This window comes from Anabrus simplex, chromosome 6 (genome assembly GCF_040414725.1).
Source record: "Anabrus simplex isolate iqAnaSimp1 chromosome 6, ASM4041472v1, whole genome shotgun sequence".
NCBI classification, from domain to species: domain Eukaryota; kingdom Metazoa; phylum Arthropoda; class Insecta; order Orthoptera; family Tettigoniidae; genus Anabrus; species Anabrus simplex.
Genome location: NC_090270.1, coordinates 12,700,965 through 12,722,416, shown reverse-complemented (window position 1 = coordinate 12,722,416; position 21,452 = coordinate 12,700,965). Strand labels below are relative to the sequence as shown.

General features: G+C 39.9%; 1 protein-coding gene across 2 annotated transcripts in view; it reads left to right on the top strand.

Annotated features, from left to right (window-relative positions):
- eRF3 (eukaryotic translation release factor 3) overlaps positions 1-17,135 on the top strand; it is a 191,573-nt gene extending 174,438 nt beyond the window's left edge. For both annotated transcript variants that reach the window (XM_067149636.2, XM_067149635.2), the window contains exons 7-10: positions 2,710-2,883; positions 2,971-3,060; positions 12,160-12,328; positions 16,425-17,135. In XM_067149636.2, the coding sequence (XP_067005737.1) occupies positions 2,710-2,883; positions 2,971-3,060; positions 12,160-12,328; positions 16,425-16,468 (477 nt within the window). In that variant the 3' untranslated portion in view covers positions 16,469-17,135. The remainder of the gene's footprint in view (positions 1-2,709; positions 2,884-2,970; positions 3,061-12,159; positions 12,329-16,424) is intronic.
- Positions 17,136-21,452: the final 4,317 nt, after the last annotated feature.

Below are 21,452 nucleotides of genomic sequence, written 5' to 3'. Positions count from 1 at the left end.
GGATCACCCTGGATGATCTCTGCACTTTGGTTCGTGAGGTTTCCCAAAGCACTACTCACAAAATTTTAACGGAAAGGTTGAAATACCGGAAGGTGTGCGCAAGATGGGTGCCACGCATGCTGACTGAAGACCACACGCAACAACGAGGTGATTCTTCCCACGCATTTCTTCAGCACTTTGCAGCCGAACAGGACAACTTTTGGACTCAATTGTCACGGGTGACGAAACCTGGGCGTTCCACTTGACACCTGAGATCAAGCAACAATGTCGCCAGCGATGGCATCCCTCTTCACCAAAGCCGTGGAAATTCATGCAAACACAGTCTGCCTGCAAAGTCATGACAACTGTGTTTTGGGATCGAAAAGGGGTATTGTTAGTCAACTTTATGACCGCTGGGACCACAATTAACGCTGACAGGTACTGTGAGACCCTGAAAAAACTCAGATGGGCAATTCAGAACAGGAGAAGAGGAATGTTGAGCTAGGGTGTAAACATTCTCCATGACAACGCTCACTCGGCAAACCGTTTTAGTGGAACATCACCCACCCACCCTATAGTCCCGACTTGATGCCCAGTGACTATCACTTGTTCCCTACGTTGAAAGAACATTTGTTGGATTCAGCACCGACGACGAGGTCAAAGATGAGGTTCACAACTTCCAGAACAGCATGGCAGCGAGCTGGTATGACATGGGCATACAAAAACTGTCACAGTGTCTACAAAAATGCATCGACCAAAATGGTGATTATGTAGAAAGATAACAAAATGATGTGAACCATTGTAGAAATGAACAGGGGGGGGTTACCCTCGTAATTTAATTTATATTGAAATTATACATTCACTGAACTTGTCAAAAACGTTTCTCAGTGCTTTTCTTCTCTTATGCTTTACATGGGAAGAATTGATCCACCTTCACTTCACTTCGCACGGAACTTTAAAGAAGGAATAAACCTCAAAACAAATTTTGACTACTGTCTTAGTAAATATTAACAAGAAAGAAACTTACACTAGTGAGCAAATTCACTAGTGGGTTCCCCCCCATCCCGTCAACAGACGAGTTTTGATTATGAATTGAAACTTAGGTGCTGTTTGAAGCCAAAGAAAGTAAGATGACGTACATATACCGTTTAACTTTGCACGGAAGATACCTTTGTAAAATGTCGCTTAAAGGCTTGTCAGTCTGTTGAACTCACATCATACAAGTAAAAAAAAAAAAATCCTCATTATTAAACAATATTATTTTTATTCCATAATTGTTTTACAAAAGGTAGACTGTTCCAACTGTTATCCGAGGAACAAACGAGAGTGTGGGAAGAGGAGATGAGGACGTTCTCCGCTCGCTTCTGCCTCAACCATAGAGCATCCAACAGGTGGAAAAAGATTACGAACACAGGACAGACACAGAAAGGGGAAAAGAACCCCAACAAGACACTAGCAGTATTGTTTTTATTTGCTTAAGAAGAAAGTGAAACTGGCCAGTATGGACCCAGTGGCATGTAACTTCACATATGAACACGGATGTTGTTCTAAAGTAAATATCACTTTTCAACACTGTACTAAAAAAAGTTACAGAAACTACACTGCCATAATAAATATATTAACCTTGAAGCAACAGAAATGACAAACTTGTGAATAAGGTGACTTAATTTCTCAGTCCCACACTCTCTTAACTGAGTATTTATTTTTCACCTCTTAAGTTATTTATTTTGCTAAACGCTCCCTCAGTAATAACAGAAAAACATAAACCAGAAGAACATAACTTGATCAGAACTGAAATAAACAAAAATTACATTCTTTTATGTAATTAAGTAAAATACAGTGGTATTTCTGTTATCATAACACTTGTTATGTATTCTGTTGTTTGATTTGAAATCCAGAAAGCTGTTCAGGTACCATTCGCTTTAAAAGAGAATCGATTCAAAACAAGCTATTTAACTACCTTATTTGCTAGCAAAGTCCAAAATACCTATCGATCGGTGGACATGTACAGCATTGAAGGGGAGAACATGCATTCTGTATCGTTCAGTTTAGCTGCTTTAAAACTATGATTGAAAAAGGATCAGAAGGAGGAATTTTGTACTTGATCAGAAATAACTTGTGCAATATTTCAAGTTTACAATATTAACTCGCTAATAATGTACTGTACAGTCTGGCTTGTTTATCGGCTGTTTTGTGTTCAAAAGTAGCCTGCAGCTGTGTATCGTCACTATGATCATTAGCTAATTTCCTCAACTGATTTATAGTTAACTTTTTAATTGAATTTTCATTCACAAACAATCTCGCAATCCATTATTGTAACACATAGTAGGGCTGCACCACAGCTGTTAAATGATTTGTTGAAGGGAGGTTTTGCTTTGTTTTTCAGTGATACGAATTGTATTGAACACAAAGGAGGGGATGACTTGTAATTTGGACATAGTCAAACTTTAAAATACAAAAGGGCATCATCTTCTCTCCTGCTTACTTTTGTGTTTGCCTTCTCTTCCTGTGTTTACCACTCTTCCCACATTAAGACTGAAGAAACAGAAACCAGCTCAATGGGGAATGTACAAGAACTGGGATTGGTGACGATTTAGAGATTGTCCTTGTTCATTTGTGTTTTCACGTTTATGCTAGCCGCCTTGCTCTTTTGATTCTATCTTACTCTACATAACTTGCTCCTTTGTCATAGATGAGGAAGTGTTCCCATCCTTATATGTGTTATTTCAGACTGTTGTCCTGGTTGACCAGATGTGGTCTGACGACGAGGAAGTGACAGCTGTAGGACCTGGAGAAAATGTCAAGATTAAACTGAAGGGAATAGAGGAGGATGATGTCTCACCGGGCTTTGTACTATGTGATAACGCTAATCCTATCAAGACTGGCAGAGTGTTCGATGCTCAGGTAGGTTCAAATGTTGTACTATAGCCTGTGCAGTTCATTTCCCTTTTTATCATTGCCAAAATACTGAATCCTTTTTTGTATTAACAGGTTGTAATTCTGGAACATAAGAGTATAATTTGTGCTGGTTATTCGGCTGTAATGCATATCCACTGTGCGGCGGAAGAAGTGACAGTCAAAGTGAGTATTATCTCTTCTCCCTACTTGATGGCCTCAATCTGTCGCTTATCCAAACTAATTAGGACCGCCAAGATGATGAGAGGAGAGGCATATGCCCCTACAACCAACCTCCCTAACCTTGAGTTAATGTCACAGTCAAGAAGCATTCCAGTTGTATCATCGCAGCTCACATTTCCTGGACACATTTTATAATGTAGCTCAACATTACTTTGCACTACTGATTTGCAAGTCTTCAAATCCTGAGATTGAAACAAATCTGTATTATTTATTTATTTATGTATTTATTACTATGCTGCTCTTCTCTTTATCAGCATCTAGCAACAGCTTACACAATTAGTAGCAAGCACTATTTGCTTTCCAGTACACTTTGTCTATAAATTGAATCGAGAAAAGTACAATACCTTGCAGTCATCATCAACTACACTACTGTTTCACTGTGTACTGAACTTTTTTAAAAATAGAATATTAATGCACCAAAATCTTGGCAAAGAAAACGTGAGTTTGGATAATCGATGATCCACTGTAACCATTATTATTATTGTTATTATTACAGAGGCTTTCCATTATATAAATACTGTACATTTACATATATAAAAAATAAGAGATTTGTCTGTACATTGCTGGGAATTTAAAAATAATTTTATTTCTGTATCGGTCGTGTCCACAGTGAAAAGGAAATGTACTTTTTATTTTTCCAACGCACATTGGGGAATAAGCCGCTACAATCTAGGACATAATAATTTTATTCATGCTTAGTGAAATCATAGTTTAGGGGAAGGCCTAAAATGTAATTCCCAAATATTTGTTATTAGTGGTCCTATCGATAAATACTGCATAACTAAAGTTCAGATCATTTATGTCTTATACATTTTTACTGTACCAGCTATGATAAGAGAGTCATGAATTTGGTTTTTTGTTGCTAAGTCTGTATCAGCACCGAGTTATGAGAAACTGGGTAAACAGATTTTAATGAAAATTGATATGCAAAGTTGGGAAATAGGGAACTACAGTCTACTCTATAAATAATTGTACAAGATGCCCTAAAATCACAGTCGGAAGAAAACTAAATGTGAAGGCTTACAATATAGAAAGCTGATAAAATTGAACAGCAATAACATTACATTGACCATTGTTTGTTGTGATTTCCTCTGCAGTACACTCGCTACAGACTCTAGGAAGCGAGATCGAACATTTAACATTCTCTCCGATCTTAGGACCATCCCTGAAGACAAGTCGTACATCTGAATACTGGTGAACAAAGTACTGGAAATACGTCTGATGAATATAGGCATCGGTGTTCATGTTTGTTCTCCCTGTATAGCCGGTCGCCAATCTAGCCACGGAGTACCTCGCTGGGAGTCCGTTCAATACAACCACCTAGCGACATCCAATTCACAACACAAGCTATCAATTCGAATCCCATCTGGTTGTGTGGTATTCAGCCGGTTTTGTACCTCAGTTGGTATCGAGTATTAAAGCAGCATTGGTAGCTTGAATGTTGGCAGCGTATGTGAGGAGTATCTGCTGCTGTCTTCTTCACAAAGATTTCAGCGAGCAGGCTGTATATCGTGCCAGTATGGAAACCATAAGCCGTACTCTACCATAGTCCGTATGGCAAAGAACTGTAGCTGTGTAAAAACATAGCTGCACTGCACAGTCAGCCTTGAGCACATTCAGTTGATGAATGTGGGGCTGCTGCATTAGTCTCTTATCAAAAGTGAGACCCAGACACCACTGGTTGAACACTCTTTTGCAAGCGGAGCCCTGGTTCAGGATGCCCAAACCGACATCGACAGAAGTATAGCTGAATAGCTTGCTGTAGCTGTAATGTAGATCAATATCGTCTAAATACAGTGATGGAATGACTGTGGACCTAGTAGCGGCAATTATGCCATTGATGACAATTACGAACAGTGTGACACTCAGTACAGATCTTGAATGTAATACTGAAAATGTGCATTCCTTATAGAGACTCAAAAGACCCAGAGGGACTTGGAGTTCTCTGCAAAGATTGGTATACAGTGAAGAAGGTAGTGTCATAGCCTTTTCCAGGTCAAAAAACACTGTGACTATGTGTCCGTTCCAAAGCAAGGCCTTCTGAATGGCACTCTCCAATCTAACCACATTGGCAGTTAGTCAGGAGACCTCTCTCTCATCCAAGGCCCTCACAAGTCCTTCAAATAACTTACGGATGCCCTTTGTTGGGCGTTCCAGGAGCTTTGTGCCTTTACCTCACTTGGAAATTGGTATTCCAACTTCCTCACACCGAGCGAGTTGGCCGCGCAGCTGTGAGCTTGCATTCGGGAGATAGTGGGTTCAAACCCCACTGTTGGCAGACCTGAAGATGATTTTTCCTGGTTTCCAATTTTCACACCAGGCAAATACTGGGGCTGTACCTTAAAAGGCCAGGCTGCTTCCTTCCCAATCCTAACCCTATCAGTGCCATAGAATGTATCAAAGCCAATGGTAAAAATAAAAAAAAAACCTCTTCCTCACTCCATATTGTGTTGAATAGGGTGAAGATATCACTAAGACATCAGTTGCTCAAATGCTTCATTATGGATTTTTCCGACCCAGCACAGCGCGAATGTCCTCCACAATTAATATTCCTTGGAAGCCAAGAAGAGGTGATGAGCCTCTGCCTCATGCAATATGTGGTCATATTTTCCAGAGCTGGATATATGTGCGGAATGTGATGCAATGTGATGTGCAGTGACGGAAGGATTTGTAACTATCTCCATGAATAGAGATTTGGGGTACTCCCGGGTGAGTTACGTAATCCAATATGGGGGAGAGTTCTGTTCTCAGTTGCATTGACAGGCTGTGTTCCGTTAATGGAAGTAGCTTTCTTACTTTCTCGAATCAAAAAATGGGCTTTAGTGCATGTCCGTTTAAATGCTACATGGTTGGCCAACCTACAGTTCTGACGTTAATGCTTAAAGGCCCACAGATACATTTTGTTGCCTATACAGCAATTACTTGAGGCTAAACCTGATGGATGATTTAAAGGCTAAGTGCAAATGACAGTAATTGACAAATTACCCTATGGTTGCTTACCCCAAGAGAAGCATGGAACATGTCTATTCTACAGGAGGTGGGGAACATGAGTTTACTCTTTTGATTTTTTCTCTATCATTCATTTTAAAATTTGTCCTTGGTAAGTTCTGGAAGCTTGCAGATTTTAGCAGTTGAAGAAAGCTTGCACATGTGTTACCGGGTATCGCTGATTAAACGATCTTGATGAATTAGATTTTAAATAGATAATGAATAACTGAACCACACGTTACAATTAGGGCCCAGCTATTCAATTCAAGTTCAGTGTAGATCTTGTCAGGTACTACTTCAGAGGTCATCACAACTTGGCAAGATCTAGAGTAGTGAAAACATTAAAATATCCAAACACCAAGAAGGGGTTGTGCTAGATTAACGAATGTTGGTAGGTGTGTTTATACATCTGAAAGATGACGCCGATTCAGATTTCCCGCAGATCGCATTAACGTGGCGCTAGCAGTGGCCCCATGGCATTGCACATCAGGTTTGCTTTTAATACGGGCTGTACTGTGCGAGAGCGTTAGTTACATGTGTGACTGTGAGTGGGTCAAGAACGCCTTTACGACGAGTAAGAGGCCAGTATGAACAGCTCGCTGCGGTTCAACGAGGCCGTATAATAGGGCTATGTGAAGGTGGATTTTCCTTCCGCGATATTGCAGAGCGACTCGGCAGAAATGTCTCCACTGTGCATGCGTGCTGGCAGCAGTGGTCACGACAAGATATGCTCGCAAGAAGACCGGGCTTCACACGTCCCCGTGGCACGACCGTATTCGGCATATGGCTGTGGCGCAGCAGACTGTGTCTCCAGCAGCAATTCAAACGGCAGTTGGCACCACAGTGACGTAACCAACTGTTCAAAATCGGTTACATGAGGGACAGCTCTGAGCCAGATGCCCTGCGACGTGCATTTCACTTACCCCACGACTTCAGTGGTGTCAAGCGAGAGCTCATTGGAGGATGGAGTGGAGGTCCGTTGTGTTTTCCGATGAAAGCCGGTTCTGCCTTGGTGCCAGTGATGGCCGTGTGTTGGTTAGGAGGAGGAGGCCAGGTGAGCACCTGCATTCCACCTGTGTGCGGCGTCAACACACTGGACCTACACCCAGGAGTTCTGGTCTTGGGAGGAATTTTCTATGACAGCAAGAGCACTCTCATTGTTAGCCCACCCACCCTGACTGGAGATATGTACATCTGGTGATTCGACCTGTTGTGCTGTCATTCATGAACAGCATTCCTGGGGGTGTTTTCCAACAGGATAAAATGCACGCCCCCATGCCGCTGTTATAACCGAACGTGCTCTACAGAGTGTCGACATGTTGCCTTGGCCTGCTCGATCCCCCAATCTGTCCCCAGTTGAACACGTATGGGACATCATTGGACGACAACTCCAGCATCGTCCACAACCGGCATTAACCGTCCCTGTATTGACCGAACTTCATCCCACGTTTGCGTGCCTGCATTTAACAGTCAGGCGATTACACCGGTTATTAATGGACCGGCATGGCACATTTGCAATGGCTTTTCTCGCACAGATATAAACCTGTAGTATTGTGTCTTTAATCAGTTACCTCGACATATATGTATTCTACATTCCTTATTATTTCATGGTGAAAATGAAAATCCACAGCCTGTTTCCAGTCATTCGACCGTGTCAGGAATGGGGTGAAGGAAGCGGCGAGGATAGGAATTGTGCCGGCTGCCGAAGCCTGTTGCACTCCTCTGGGACGATTATTTCTTGGTATTTGGATATTTTTTTCCACCAGTGTATGAGTAAAGGATAACAGCTGAAATATAAGTGGTTTCAAAATATTTAAACTAAAGTAATAAAAATGAATTAAATAATGTTGTGGAGATTAAATATCAATTTAGTTTATATATATGAAGATATTATGTTGCAATGTTGGTTGTAAGTCTTGAGAAATGTCCACATAATGCGGTATTATGTTAAGATGGCTGTAGTGCACAATCAGCCAGTCCTACAACTGTGTGCACCTGTGAGTTGTCACTATGCAGTATTGATCGTAACAACAGCGGAATGTGTGTTTGGTTTTCATTTGAGTGTGCGAGTTTCTTTTGAACATGCCGAGACAAAAGAACAACCAACCATTGCACATGAATCTAAGAATGACTTTGACAGCACATCACTTCCTGACGGAGACTACGTGCCATGTTTGTTGCCTACACAAGTGTCGAACTCTGTTGAACACTTTGAGGCAGATCTTCCTCTTCCACCTGATCATCACATGGATTTCCATCACTCATAATATCTGTCACAATTTCATCATCAGCGATTTCTTTCTGCACTAACAATCACAGTCCATGTTAACATAGTCGGCAAGATTCAAACTTTGTTGACATATCTAACTCTCCTTGTAAACACTTCCAGTTTTTGTGTGTTTCTGCGTCATCTGTCATTTCACTTTCTATGATATCATCTTCTCCATAAACCACTCCAGATTTTCTATAGCTGTTTGAAATTTTTTTTTTTCTTTCTATGATCTCCATGCAGCACAGAACATCTGCATTGTTTTCAACATGTTGACATTAATGTCTCTCCCCGACGAAGGAAATTGGCTTTAATTTTTATTTATGTCCAACATTTAAATATTTATCATATGGCATTCCCCAGACAAAGTAATATCAATCATTGCTTGATGTACTATATGTGAACGTGTTGTTGAGCTGAGGATGACCCAAACCTGGGGGTCGAAACCGGTACTGTAGTATAATAATTATAATAAACAAGTATTGATACGGTGGAATTCCTTTCCTATTTATAAAAAAAAAGGTGAAGGATTGTCATAACATTTCACCACACTCCTCAGTTAAAAAGAAAACCGAGTCATTAGTTTTACTTTAAAAAAATGAAACTACTGATGACACTACAAGCCATGCATTGTCGCATGAAGAACGACTATTCATGTTCCTTTCATCAAATTTACATAGATCTCTTTGCCTTTTTCTCTCAAGTTTTATGGATATCTTTGAGAATCCAAACGTAGCCCTTCAGTCAAGTATGACGCACATCCACTTATTGAGGTCATTTTTGGAGGAACTATTGAAGAATGTGCTGGCAAGGTTTGCAAAACCACATGTTATTAAAAGCTCCTCCTCTCTCCTTGATGTAGGTTATCATACTCCAGCAAATCAAAGGGATGATTGTGATCTGACGATAGGGAACTCTGCGTTTGTTTTAGTGAACACCTTGAAGTCTGAGGAAAAGTGCATATTCTGTAAGTCTGTTAGAAAGTGTTTCTCTTCACCATGTGACTACATCGTACACATAAAGTTCTGTTCAAAGATGAAGTTTTAATTAATGCAGAAGTTATAAATATTTCTGCTACTGTATAAGTAAGGCATCATTTTCTAGCCTTAGATTTTTCATTAACAAGTTTCCGAACATTCTGACTAGTGAAACGGAACATTTAGATAAAGAAACTGATAATCTGCATTCCCAGTTCTGTAACTTTCAGCTCGAAGAAACAGACCTGACAAAACGAAGAATTGATGTTCAATGGGCATTGGTAGGTCAGATGAAATCAGCTGATGGTGTACTTAAATATGACAGACTCTCTAAGGTGATGCTTGCTATTTTATCAATTCCATATAGCAAAGCAGAATGTGAAAGGATTTTTAGAAGAGTCACAAAGACAAGAACACAGTTTAGATCCTTGCTGCCTGAACAGACTTTGGAGAAACTTTTAACTTTGAAATCAGTTCAGCAAGGCAAGTGCTTTGAGCAAAAATTTAATTCAGAGTTTCTGAAGAAGGCTAAGTTAGCTATAGGTGTGTTGAACATGTCCTTGTTGCCTCCATCCTCATTACATGCCTAAACCACCTCAGTCTGGACATGGTGATCCGATCTAACAATGATGTAACAATCCCAGCTTCCTTCCTAACCACATCATTCCTCAACTTGTCCAGTTTGGTTTTTGAATTGTGGACCTAAGGAACTTCCTATCGGATGCCTGCAACCTTGATGAGTCTTTCTTAGTCTTATTGGATACAGGAGCATATATTTCTATTGTCTTTAATAAGGAAAAAACCTAGCTTATGATAATTGCAATGTTAATAGCCAATGGGACGGCTATTTATGTATCTTTTTCAACTGTTATACAGTATCTGTAAAAATTGCAGATTTAAGATGATTTCATGAATTTCTGATTATGAAAGAATTATCAGATTCTTTTATAACAACTTGGTGAGCTTTGGGTTTTTCCTGAACCATAGATTTTATTTTATGCATATCTGTGAAGAATTGAATCTGAATCACTTAACACATTGCTTGAGCTTGTCACATATCCTGTGGACCGGACATTTTTCTACTAAGCATACTAGGGTGCACTTGATTATAAAAATGTACATAAATATTAAACCAGTCTTTAAAGTTGGTATGAGTACTACTGTAGTAGTAGCGGATCTGCCTTTACAAAACCATCTTCAACGTCAATTTCTAACACGTCAGTAATGTTTACATCGTTGTCATTGTCAGAGTCACTTGAATAAATAAGCACACTAAGTAAATTATGGCGTGTAGAGGCTTGAATATCACTTCCACTATCACCCTCACATTCAGTTTCCACTAATTCATTATCACTATATCCATTTGAACGATCATCGTCATATAATTCTTCCAAAATATCGTCGTCGGCTAACACCGTATTCCGCGGGCGGTCCATCTTGTCCTTGACTGAACCGGCAGAAAGAAAGTTGATGTTTCGAAACTAAATCAATGAATAAAAGAGGCCGTGAATACAGTAAAAGAAAAGTGGCAGATATACATCTACGATTTATTCTACTCAATGTGCAAGTCTGAAATAGTTCAATATATGGTCAAGAGATGTCGTAGGATGACCGAAAACAATGTCGTGAATAAAACAGGGCCAGTCACCTACCGCTGGCGAGCGTACTACGAGATTTCTCGGGGCCCGTCGCCCATGTGTTGAAAGGAATTGAAAAGAATAAATGTTACATTTATTACCCGTGTTTACAGGGATAAATTGGGAGCTTATAAATAATTTAAAGGTAATATCTTGGTCAGAACCACCACTCAGCTGTTTCTGGCACCTAACATTTCTTCTGTGATGCTGAATGCAATTTTGAAGGGGTACAAAGTTTTCTGGTCTTCGTGGAGTGAAAGACAAAATTACAAAAACATGAGAGGGCCGCATGGATCAGACAGAACAAAATTTAAAGGTAATTTGTGGCTACTAGGTCCTGGAACTGCCTAAGTTTTTAAGGAAAATGAACAACTTTCCATTTTTGGTTGATAGTGAAATATTTCTTGTTAGGTCTAAAGCTCTTCATTCTCCTTGTCCAGTTTGATCTTGGATTGGCTTGTGGGTCAGTCCATGTCTTCCCAGCATCTTGAAATTTCCTTAGTTTTTGTTCAATTCGTTATGTCCATCCACCTCTAGATCTTTTACTTCCAACTTCTTCACCTCGGTCCCACTCTAATTCTCGTGTTACCATATTGTCTTGACGGGTGTTTCATCCCACTTGCCTCGATTTTATTTGGTTGTATCCAAGTGGGTGTTGTGTTGTCATCTTCTGCAAGGAAAACATTGTGGAAATGAAGTTTTATTTTGTTTCTTTGACACATTCAAAAACAATTCCTTTAACATGTTGTGCTTGCTCTCATCCAGACTTTTTAAAATTTTAATTCTGTTATTTTGTTCATTCTTGAAGGAAATCTCTTCTAAGAAATATTTGCTGTTTTGTGAATCATATAAAAGCCCAATAGACAAGTGCTTGTCCACTTCTCTAGTTGGCTTACGCAAGTAGATGCATTCATAAATTTATATTCTATGGGGAAAAATTAACAAATGTTAAAATTGCTTAATTTCAATACTGATGGACACTCTAATGTAAAATTGGGAATTGTGCTCCAGAAATAAAGAACACATGTGTCACAAATTTGAGTGTTGTTCTGGATGTGTACTGGACTTGGTTACATGAGCAATGAGCGCAGAAAACATACGTCAGGCCAATGTGAGTACAAGTTCTCTTGTTTCTGCTTCACTAACTCATTCGTTTCTATTTCTCTTTCAGGCCTTAATTTGTCTTGTGGACAAGAAGACTGGTGATAAATCAAAGACTCGGCCTCGCTTTGTAAAACAAGACCAAGTTGCCATTATGAGGGTGGAATGTGCAGGAGTGATCTGTATGGAGCAGTTTAAACTATTTCCTCAAATGGGGAGATTTACGCTTAGAGATGAAGGTATGTGTTGTGTGTTATTGTCTGTAAGTTGTCTGTTGCTTGGAGTCTCCTTCACACCCTGTGGTGAGCCGGTTGTTGGCTGGTCGGGTAGGAGGGTATACAATTTCTGATTACTAGGTCGCTTCAATTCCAAACCTCTCTGCAGTGAGGGTGGTGGTGATTTGCCTGTCGGATGGAGACGCTAAGCACTGAGCACGAGTAGGGTATGTGCGGACACTGGGTTTCACCCTTCATCGTCCCACATCCGGATGTGCAGGTCGCCCCTGGGAGTCAAATAGAAAGACCTGTACTAAGCGAGCTGAACACGTCCTTGAACATATCGTAAATCAACCCAGTTCCGATAAATGTTGGCACATCAGATGCACTCCTCGAGAGGGCGAAGTCACAAGTTTTATCTCTCAAGCTAATACATTCATTTACATTCTTTCCATTACAGATTGGACTTTACGTGATATTGACGGTTTCCACTATTTTGAGTCACCTGGCCTACTACGTCCACTAACTTCTGTTGCCCTCTAGGCTACATGACCATGTAACTCATTGAAGATACGTAGGTGCTTTGAAAAGTTCTCGGAATGTACTAGAATTAAGTATCTTACCTCGGTGAAACTGCTTTTATTTTTCAACATAGTCTCCCTGTAGACTAATGCATTTGGTCCAGCGATGTTCCAATGCCTTGATCCCATCTCGAAAATAAAATTCCTCCAGGCCTGCAAAATACCTCTCCAATTCGGCTGTCAGTTCTTCCCTTGTAGAAAATCTCCGTCCACCGAGGAAAATTTTCAGCTTGGGGAATAGATGAAAGTCTGATGGTGCCAAATCAGGTCAATAAGGTGGATGTGGCAACAATTCGTAACCGAGTTCATGAAGTTTTGCCATGGCAATAACACTTGTGTGCGGCGGAGCGTTGTCCTGATGAAAGATGACCTTTTTCCTTGCCAAACCAGGCCTTGTTTCACGTATCTTTTCCTGTAGTTGGTCTAGGAGGTTTGCATAGTATTGCCCCGTAATTGTTTGGCCAGTAGGAAGATAATCTATCCCCGTAATTGTTTGGCCAGTAGGAAGATAATCTATCAGCAGAATGCCTTTTGCATCCCAGAAAACTGAGGCCCTGACCTTTCCGGCTGAACGCACTGCCTTTGCTTTCTTTGGTGGTGGTGAATCAGCATGTTTCCACTGCTTTGACTGCTGTTTTGTCTCTGGGGTATAGTAGTGGACCCAAGTTTCATCTGTAGTCACAAACCGGCCCAAAAAATCTTGTTGGTTGCACTGAAAACGGGCCAGACTTTGTTCGGACACTTCCAATCTGGTGCATTTATTGTCCAATGTCAAGAGCCACGGCACCCATCTTGCGGATAATTTTTTCATACCCAATTCTTCGGTTAAAATATAATATACCAGTTCAGAAGACATCCCTACAGCTTCAGCAATCTCCCGCACTTTCAGTCGACGATCCTCCTTGACCATTTTATGCACTTTTGCGATAAATTCTGGGGTCATAACACTTTTTGGCCTTCCACTGCGCGGATCATCATCCAAGCTCTCCCGACCAAATTTAAACTCGCTGGTCCACTTGGCAACAGTTGAAAATGAAGGAGCAGAGTCCCCAGTGTGTTCTGAAAGTCGGCATGAATTTTCTTTGCTTTTATACCTTTCTTTACAAAGTATTTAATCACTGCTCGAATCTCAGTTTTCCATTGTCACAAATCACTACGCGGGAACAACAACAAAGAGTCGTCACTACCACACTCCTGCAGCTAGAGCACTGACGCGCCACGTATTCTCTCACAAAGGATGTGTGATTATTGCGCGGGAACCTTGTTGCTATAGCACTGACATCTAGCGGTGATTCCGAGAACTTTTCAAACCGTCCTTGTATGTTTTCATTTGTGATTACGGCGTCGTTTTAGACTGGCATACTGAGAGGTCACAACCTCGTATTGTTTTACATTCATCATGACTTGCTTGTTTTTTATATATTATTTCTCATTGGTAGGCCGGCCCCGTGGTGTAGGGGTAGCGTGCCTGCCTCTTACCCGGAGGCCCTGGGTTCGATTCCCGGCCAGGTCAGGGATTTTTACCTGGACCTGAGGGCTGGTTCGAGGTCCACTCAGCCTACGTGATAAGAATTGAGGAGCTATCTGATGGTGAGATAGCGGCCCCGGTCTAGAAAGCCAAGAATAACGGCCGAGAGGATTCGTCGTGCTGACCACACGACACCTCGTAATCTGCAGGCCTTTGGGCTGAGCAGCGGTCGCTTGGTAGGCCTTGGTAGGCCAAGGCCTTTCAAGGGCTGTAGTGCCATGGGGTTTGGTTATTTCTCATTGGTTTTAATGACTCTGTTTTAACATCAAATCATGTAGCTTTTAATATTTTTTCACTGAAAATGGCTCGAAATGAGCCGAAACATGTTTGAGTAAAAATCACTCGATCAACACTTGTATTGAACGGGAGGATATAATAAAAACGTTATTTTGTAAAGTGAAAACCATCAATATGGAATATCTTGGAATGGAAAGGAGTCTGACGTTTTTAATTACGAGGTAGTGATATGGATGATTTCCAGCAATTGAAATAGGTTTGCCTTTTCTGTTATTGCACAAGTATATGGAGGATAATTCAGTGAGACTGGTGGATTATCTTTAACAGCATTTTGCTCCTAGACACGTTTATTCATTGTGCATTATTCTCTTTCTCTGTACAACAGTGGTGGAATGTTTGTAGTCCACTCTGAGGCATGTGATTAAAGTGATCTGTGAAGTGTTAGGATTGACGACAAGGAAGGAGGTGGAAGATTCTCCCAGAAGTATTTAAAAGATATTCATACCGTTTTGAGTTACGCAGTCAAAGTTAAGCAGGTACGTTTGACGAAATTCCCCACATTATTTTGTGTTTGTTTAGGTGGCTAAAAGACCTTAATGTAGCAAACAATTTTTAGCGTAAATCCAATGTACCTTCTTATGAATGCGTTCAATAAATCATGACACTCGGGTACCAGAATTTCAGAAATGTTGCTCTTCACTTTAAATATCAAAAACTTTTTTGCTTGATAGAACAGTTTCTTCAGTTGCTAGTACAAATTGAAGCTTAATTTCATTTACAAACTATAATGTGCTCTCTTTATTAGAGGTAACCTCTCATAAGGTCAGCTAGAGAGCTGTAAACAACCGAAACTCTTTAAACATTCCTCAGTGTGTCTGGAACTGGTCTTAATTAGATAACCCAAGAAACAAAACAGAGAATTATTTTGACTTAGGCCTACAACCATAAAACACCTTTACAATACAGTACGAGAGAGGTACAACCTGTGAAGCAGTTTGCCTGTTAGTACAATCAATGTGCCGTACTTCACCATGTTGGTGTCATAACAAGAAGAACGGCTCTCCATTATTAATACAACATAGGCCCTTGTAACTTTTGATCAGATTATCAATTTTAAGTATGTTTTAAACACCAGTTCAGATACCAGCTCTTATAAACCATATCGGAGTACTGTAATGAACCAGTCTTAAGGCATTAACATGAACAATTTTTCTCTCAGAAGCTCAAGAAATGTGTTGTAGACTGCAACAAGAAACAGGCATTTTAATGTGGATTTTTGTGTGAATCTCCTTAGAGATGTGCGATGTTAGGATGAAGCAAATAACTAAACATATACCGAATTTACGCGAATAATACCCGCATATTTTGTTAAGAATATTGAGGCATGAAATTGGGGTGCAGGTTTTGAGTCAATGTGGGCATTTCTTTTCAAAATCAGCCTTCCCAAAGTTAGGGTGCGGGGATTATTCACGTAAATACGCTACTACTGTATACTAATTGTACCTTGGCCCTGTTTCACAAGTTTGATGAATGTTACTTGTCAGTACGGATTTAATAGGAACAGAGTTCATGAAATATGGCAGTTTGAACACAACTCCAAGGACGGCCAATCAGAACTTATATATTATTACATTTGTGTATTTTAAATACTGTTGCATCATAACATGGTTATTTGAAAAGAAGTGTATTCTGCAAGTGGTATTTACCCACGAGTGTTCTGAAACACCAAACTTATGCCCGTAATGAACAATGTTTATGTTTTGTTTTTTTCCAGGTAAAACCATTGCTATAGGTAAAGTTCTCAAGGTCATTGAGTAAGTTTCTTCTGCTATTTGGCTGAAATAAAGAAAATTTCTGGAGTGGCAAGAGAGAAGTCTACCAGCGGCATCACATTTATGTGTGTGTTTCTAAAGCTATGTATATATGTATATTACACATACACACATAAAGATTGTAGGACTGGTACATCAAGCCACAGGTGCTTTGTGTTACAAGCTGGAGTGCAAGTGTCTCGTCAAATGCTTCTTTGCTTCATGACACAGGACACGGGGGGAAGCGTTGCCTAATTAAGATTCCCCCAGGATCAAGAATTTTATTTCACCGATTCTATATTTAAAAAAAATTGTATGCACTTGTTTTCTTTGGATTGGTTCATTTGTTGTGAATTAAAATGAATACCCAACGTGTTTTAATTAAATATTTATTTATTTCGCAGTGTACAGTTGGTGTATGAGGCCGTCGTGTGATATTGTAGAAAGGTTTTGCCTCAACTACAGAAGTAACTATGCTAGAGGGGACTTGTTTGGTTGGGGGATTATTTTGTTAACCGCCTCCATGTTGTAGATATTAAGTTGGGGGTTCTAACAGGTCAGGAATATGTCCATTGCCTTTTTATAAGCTGCTTCAAGAAATATCCAGGTGTGGTATTCTCTTGATTTACACAAGTGATTTTCACTTTACAATAAAGTATCCTAAGATAACGGTTGCTCTCTTGGTTGTTGTTGGCCCCTACCTCCTCTCCTCTCTTCCCAGGAAGTGTCCGTGTTAGTGCGGGAATGTTCAGGCATATATAACAGAGAAGCGAGCTGTGGTAATTTAAGTGAAAGAAATCATTGAATATGGCCATACAATCACTTTGCTGCCTCAGACCATGAGTATGTGTGGACCTACCCATGCGTAAAATGTACGTAGCATTTTTTATTTTATAGTGGAAAAGTAAAGATGGGAGAAAGCAAAGATCTTGATGGAGTGAGAGCAGCTTGTAAACGTAAAAAGAAAGCTTATCAGAAATGTCTCCAAACAAGGGCCGATGCAGACAGGGAATTGTACGTAGAGGAAAGAAACAGAGCAAAACTAATAGTTGTTGAATCCAAAAAGAAGTCATGGGAAGATTTCGGTAACAACCCAGAAAGGCTAGGTCAAACAGCAGGGAAACCTTTCTGGACAGTAATTAACAATCTTAAAAAGGGAGGGGGAAAAGAAATGAATAGTGTTTTGAGTAAATCAGGTGGAAGGAATATTTTGAAAATCTTTTCATCATAAAAGGAAATCTTTCTGGTGATGTCGTGAGCAACTGAGCTCATGTGGAAGAGGACAATGATGTTGGTGAAATTACGCTTGAGGAAGTGGAAAGAATGGTGAATACTCCATTGTCATAAGGCAGCAGGAATAGATGAAATCAGCCTGAAATGGTGAAATGTAGTGGGAAGGCAGGGATGGAAAGACTTCAAAGAGTAATAGGATTAGCATGGATTGTTGATAAGGTACCTTTACATTGGGCAAAAGGAGTAATTGCACCTTTCTATAAGCAAGGGAACAGGAAGGATTGCAACAATTATCGAGGTATCTCATTGATTAGTATACCAGGCAAAGTATTCATTGGCATCTTGGAAGGGAGGGTGCGATAGGTCGTTGAGAGGAAGTTGGATGAAAACCAGTGTGGTTTCAGACCACAGAGGGGCTGTCAGGATCAGATTTTCAGTTTGGGGCAGGTAATTGAAAAGAATGCTACTGACAACTGATGAAGGGAATGATTGACTTCCCGAAACATGTATGGATAAATAGTTTTCTTCATCAATAAATGTATTGACAAGGCGGATTCAAATATAACTATTGTAAATAGTTCTGTAATACATTTCAGACTAGTCAATACGGATCAATTAAGCATATTAACCTGTCATCGTTAAGTTTATCAACAGGAATAAACATTTATGTTCGTTTCGTAGATTTAGATTGCAATCAAACCACCCATCAGTCATGCTATATGTCTGGTTTTTGTACTTAAGAATGTCCACCAGTGTAATGGTTATTAGCACAGTTAGCTGCCATTCTCGGGGGCCTGGGTTTGATTCCCAGTACGTATTGCCAGAGATTTAAGAATGACAGGAAAGTTGATATGCGGTAAAAATAGTACATGCAGCTCTCCTCTATAGGGGGCTGCACCCCCTCATGATGAAGCAAGTTGACTTTAGTTAAGAAATATTCACGGTTGTTGTTAATATAGCAGGCGAGATCATTAACAAAGTGATATCTCGCAACTCGGGCCAGTGGAGAGAAGTAGCTTTAAAGTGTCATTCTGTATTGACAGTTTTCACTTTACAAAGGAAATTTAATTTGTCCTCATATTCAATACATATCTCCATCTTTAGATGGAGTAATATTAATAAACCATGTTCCGGCTCATTTGAACCATCTTGAGAGAAAAAAGTTTAAAACTACATAATAAATGTTAAAACACAATGAAAAGGAGTGTGATGATGAAATTACAACAATAAGTGTAGCTTCCACTGAAGTCCCAGTCTCATCCATGGCTGTGACAATATGGAAGTTGCTGGTGGTGCTGAATAATGACATTCGGAGCACAAATAGTGTCTGAGTGTTATGGAAGGTGCTGCAGTGGCACATTCTGGCCCAGCAAGGAAAGCAATGGCAAACTGCCTCACTCCTCATCTTGCCTAGTACGCCTCATTTGGGCTCTGCCATTGGTCTTTGCTGTTTCCCTATAACTGCATAGCCTTTGGTGGTGCTGTTTGAGGATCCAACCAGCCTCTGGGCTGATGACCTAACAGACAGACAAGTGGTTATGGCGAGGCTGGGAACCTCTTCGTCTAAAAGTGCAGTAAAATAGAGGATGAAATCACAGTACTAAAATTTAAGATGAAAGTCTTAACTTTTTTCACTGAAGATGGCTCAAATGAGCTGAAACATGTTTGATTAATATTACTCCATCTGTAGATGGAGATATGTATTGAATAAGAGGACAAATTAAATTTCCTTTGTAAAGTAAAAACAATCCCATCATAACAGTTGGTTTACTTGCCAACATACCTAAATAATAATAATAATAATAATAATAATAATAGTATCGATTTTACGTCCCCACTAACTGCTTTTACGATTTTCGGACACGCCAAACAGAACATGGGGAGGCAGCGAGCATGCGAAATTAAACACCTGTAGATATCCGTAAATGCGACAAGCTGTCCTCCGTCGTGGAACTTCGACACTATCCAGAGTGTGGTCTCTCTTATCTGAATTACAGCTGCTTAGGTAGATCCTGATGTGATAAATGAAATATACTTAAAAATAAGGGTCTGGCTTTCAACAGCCGCAGTTATCTCAAGAATGCTTCCAGTCACTATGTATTACATTTGGAAGTACAACTCGTAGCATACCCTAGTTATCAGCTCGTGGGTTGGCACGCTTTATTCAGAAGGGGTGGCTTCTGCTACACATACACCAACTGGGAATAACAGAGACGATCTCCAGAAACTATTTGCGAATAGATTCTCACTGTTTGGACTCTATTGTCGGGAACAAAACAATTTTTTAAGTTGTAAGAAGACAGGATCTGGAATACTCACGATCAAAGTCAAATAATAATACTAGATTATAAATTCCACCTGTTCAGTACATCAAGATCTACCTAAACAGCTGTAATTGAGATAAGAGAGACCCCATTGTTTAGGTTAAGTATGCTACAAAGTTCCTGGATAGTGTGGAAGTTCCACGACGGAAAGAATAAAAATAAATAACAGGAAAGCTTGTCGCATTTATGGATATCTACAGGTGGAATTTATAATCTGGTATTATTATTTGACTTTAAGTACATTTCAATTCGGACCATAACATGAGATTTGTAACATGTAATACTCACGATTGCCGTGAAGATGACTTCATTTGGAATGGCGACACGCCAGTAGCAGGGATGTTGGTAGCACAAGACAACGATAGTTCAAATGAAAGTAATGATCAGGTTTACTGTGTGGTAGGCCTACTGCTTAAGTGACAGGCACAAATGACTGCCAATACATTCTTTTGTATTAATATCGCATAATACAATACCCTTGTTGAGTATGAAGTGAGACGAATCTTCGTAGCGAGTTTTTATGACCGCATGCCTTTCCTGGGGTCAACCTCATTAGAGGGATTGATGAGGTGAAGTGAATGACATGATATGAGGAACTAAAACTGGCTATATTTACTTTAGATGTAGGCCTAAAAGTCATGTGTTCACTGCACAAAATTTGAGGTTATCGGCTATTGGACCCCCATACTTTTTTTTGCTGTAAATGTGGGGAAAAGGAGTAGTCTTATACCCGAGTAAATACGGTATTTAGGATGTGTCTGAGATTGAATCAAAGTGCAGTAAAGCTAATGTAGTAAGCTCGCATTTGTGATCTGTAAGAAAGAAATTAGCCTTTTACAAAGTAAGCATTTACTAGGGATATCTTAATCACGACATGAAAGTAGGGAGAATGATCACTGGCACAGGCAGGTGGGAAGATTGAATGGAGGATAGGTTGCCTAAGAGAATAATGGACTCTATCATGGAGGATAAGTGAAGTAGAGGGAGACCAAGATGACGATGGTTAGACTCAGCTTGTAATGATTTAAAGATAAAAGGAATAGAACTAATCGAGGCTACAGAACTAGTTACAAATAGAGGATTGTGGTGGCAGAGGCTTGCAGACTGAATGCTGAAGGGCATAACAGTCAGTAATGTTTGTATGTATGTATAATTAAAAAACATATTTTGACATTAATAATGTAATAAATTGTTTATTCACCTCAATAAGATAAAAGTACTTTTTACAGTATGTAATTTGAAAGTTATCATTTTAGTGTCGCTTGTGAAGAAAAAAGCGAGCTTACAGGCCAGCCTTTGAAAACAACGTCGCACTGACCTGCTCATTTCAGGAAGAAGACAACTAATGTTATCTAAAAGACTTGTCACCATAAATTGATGGTGGTCGCTATTGGAGTATAACAAACTATTATATGTACATTTTTCTGAGTCCTG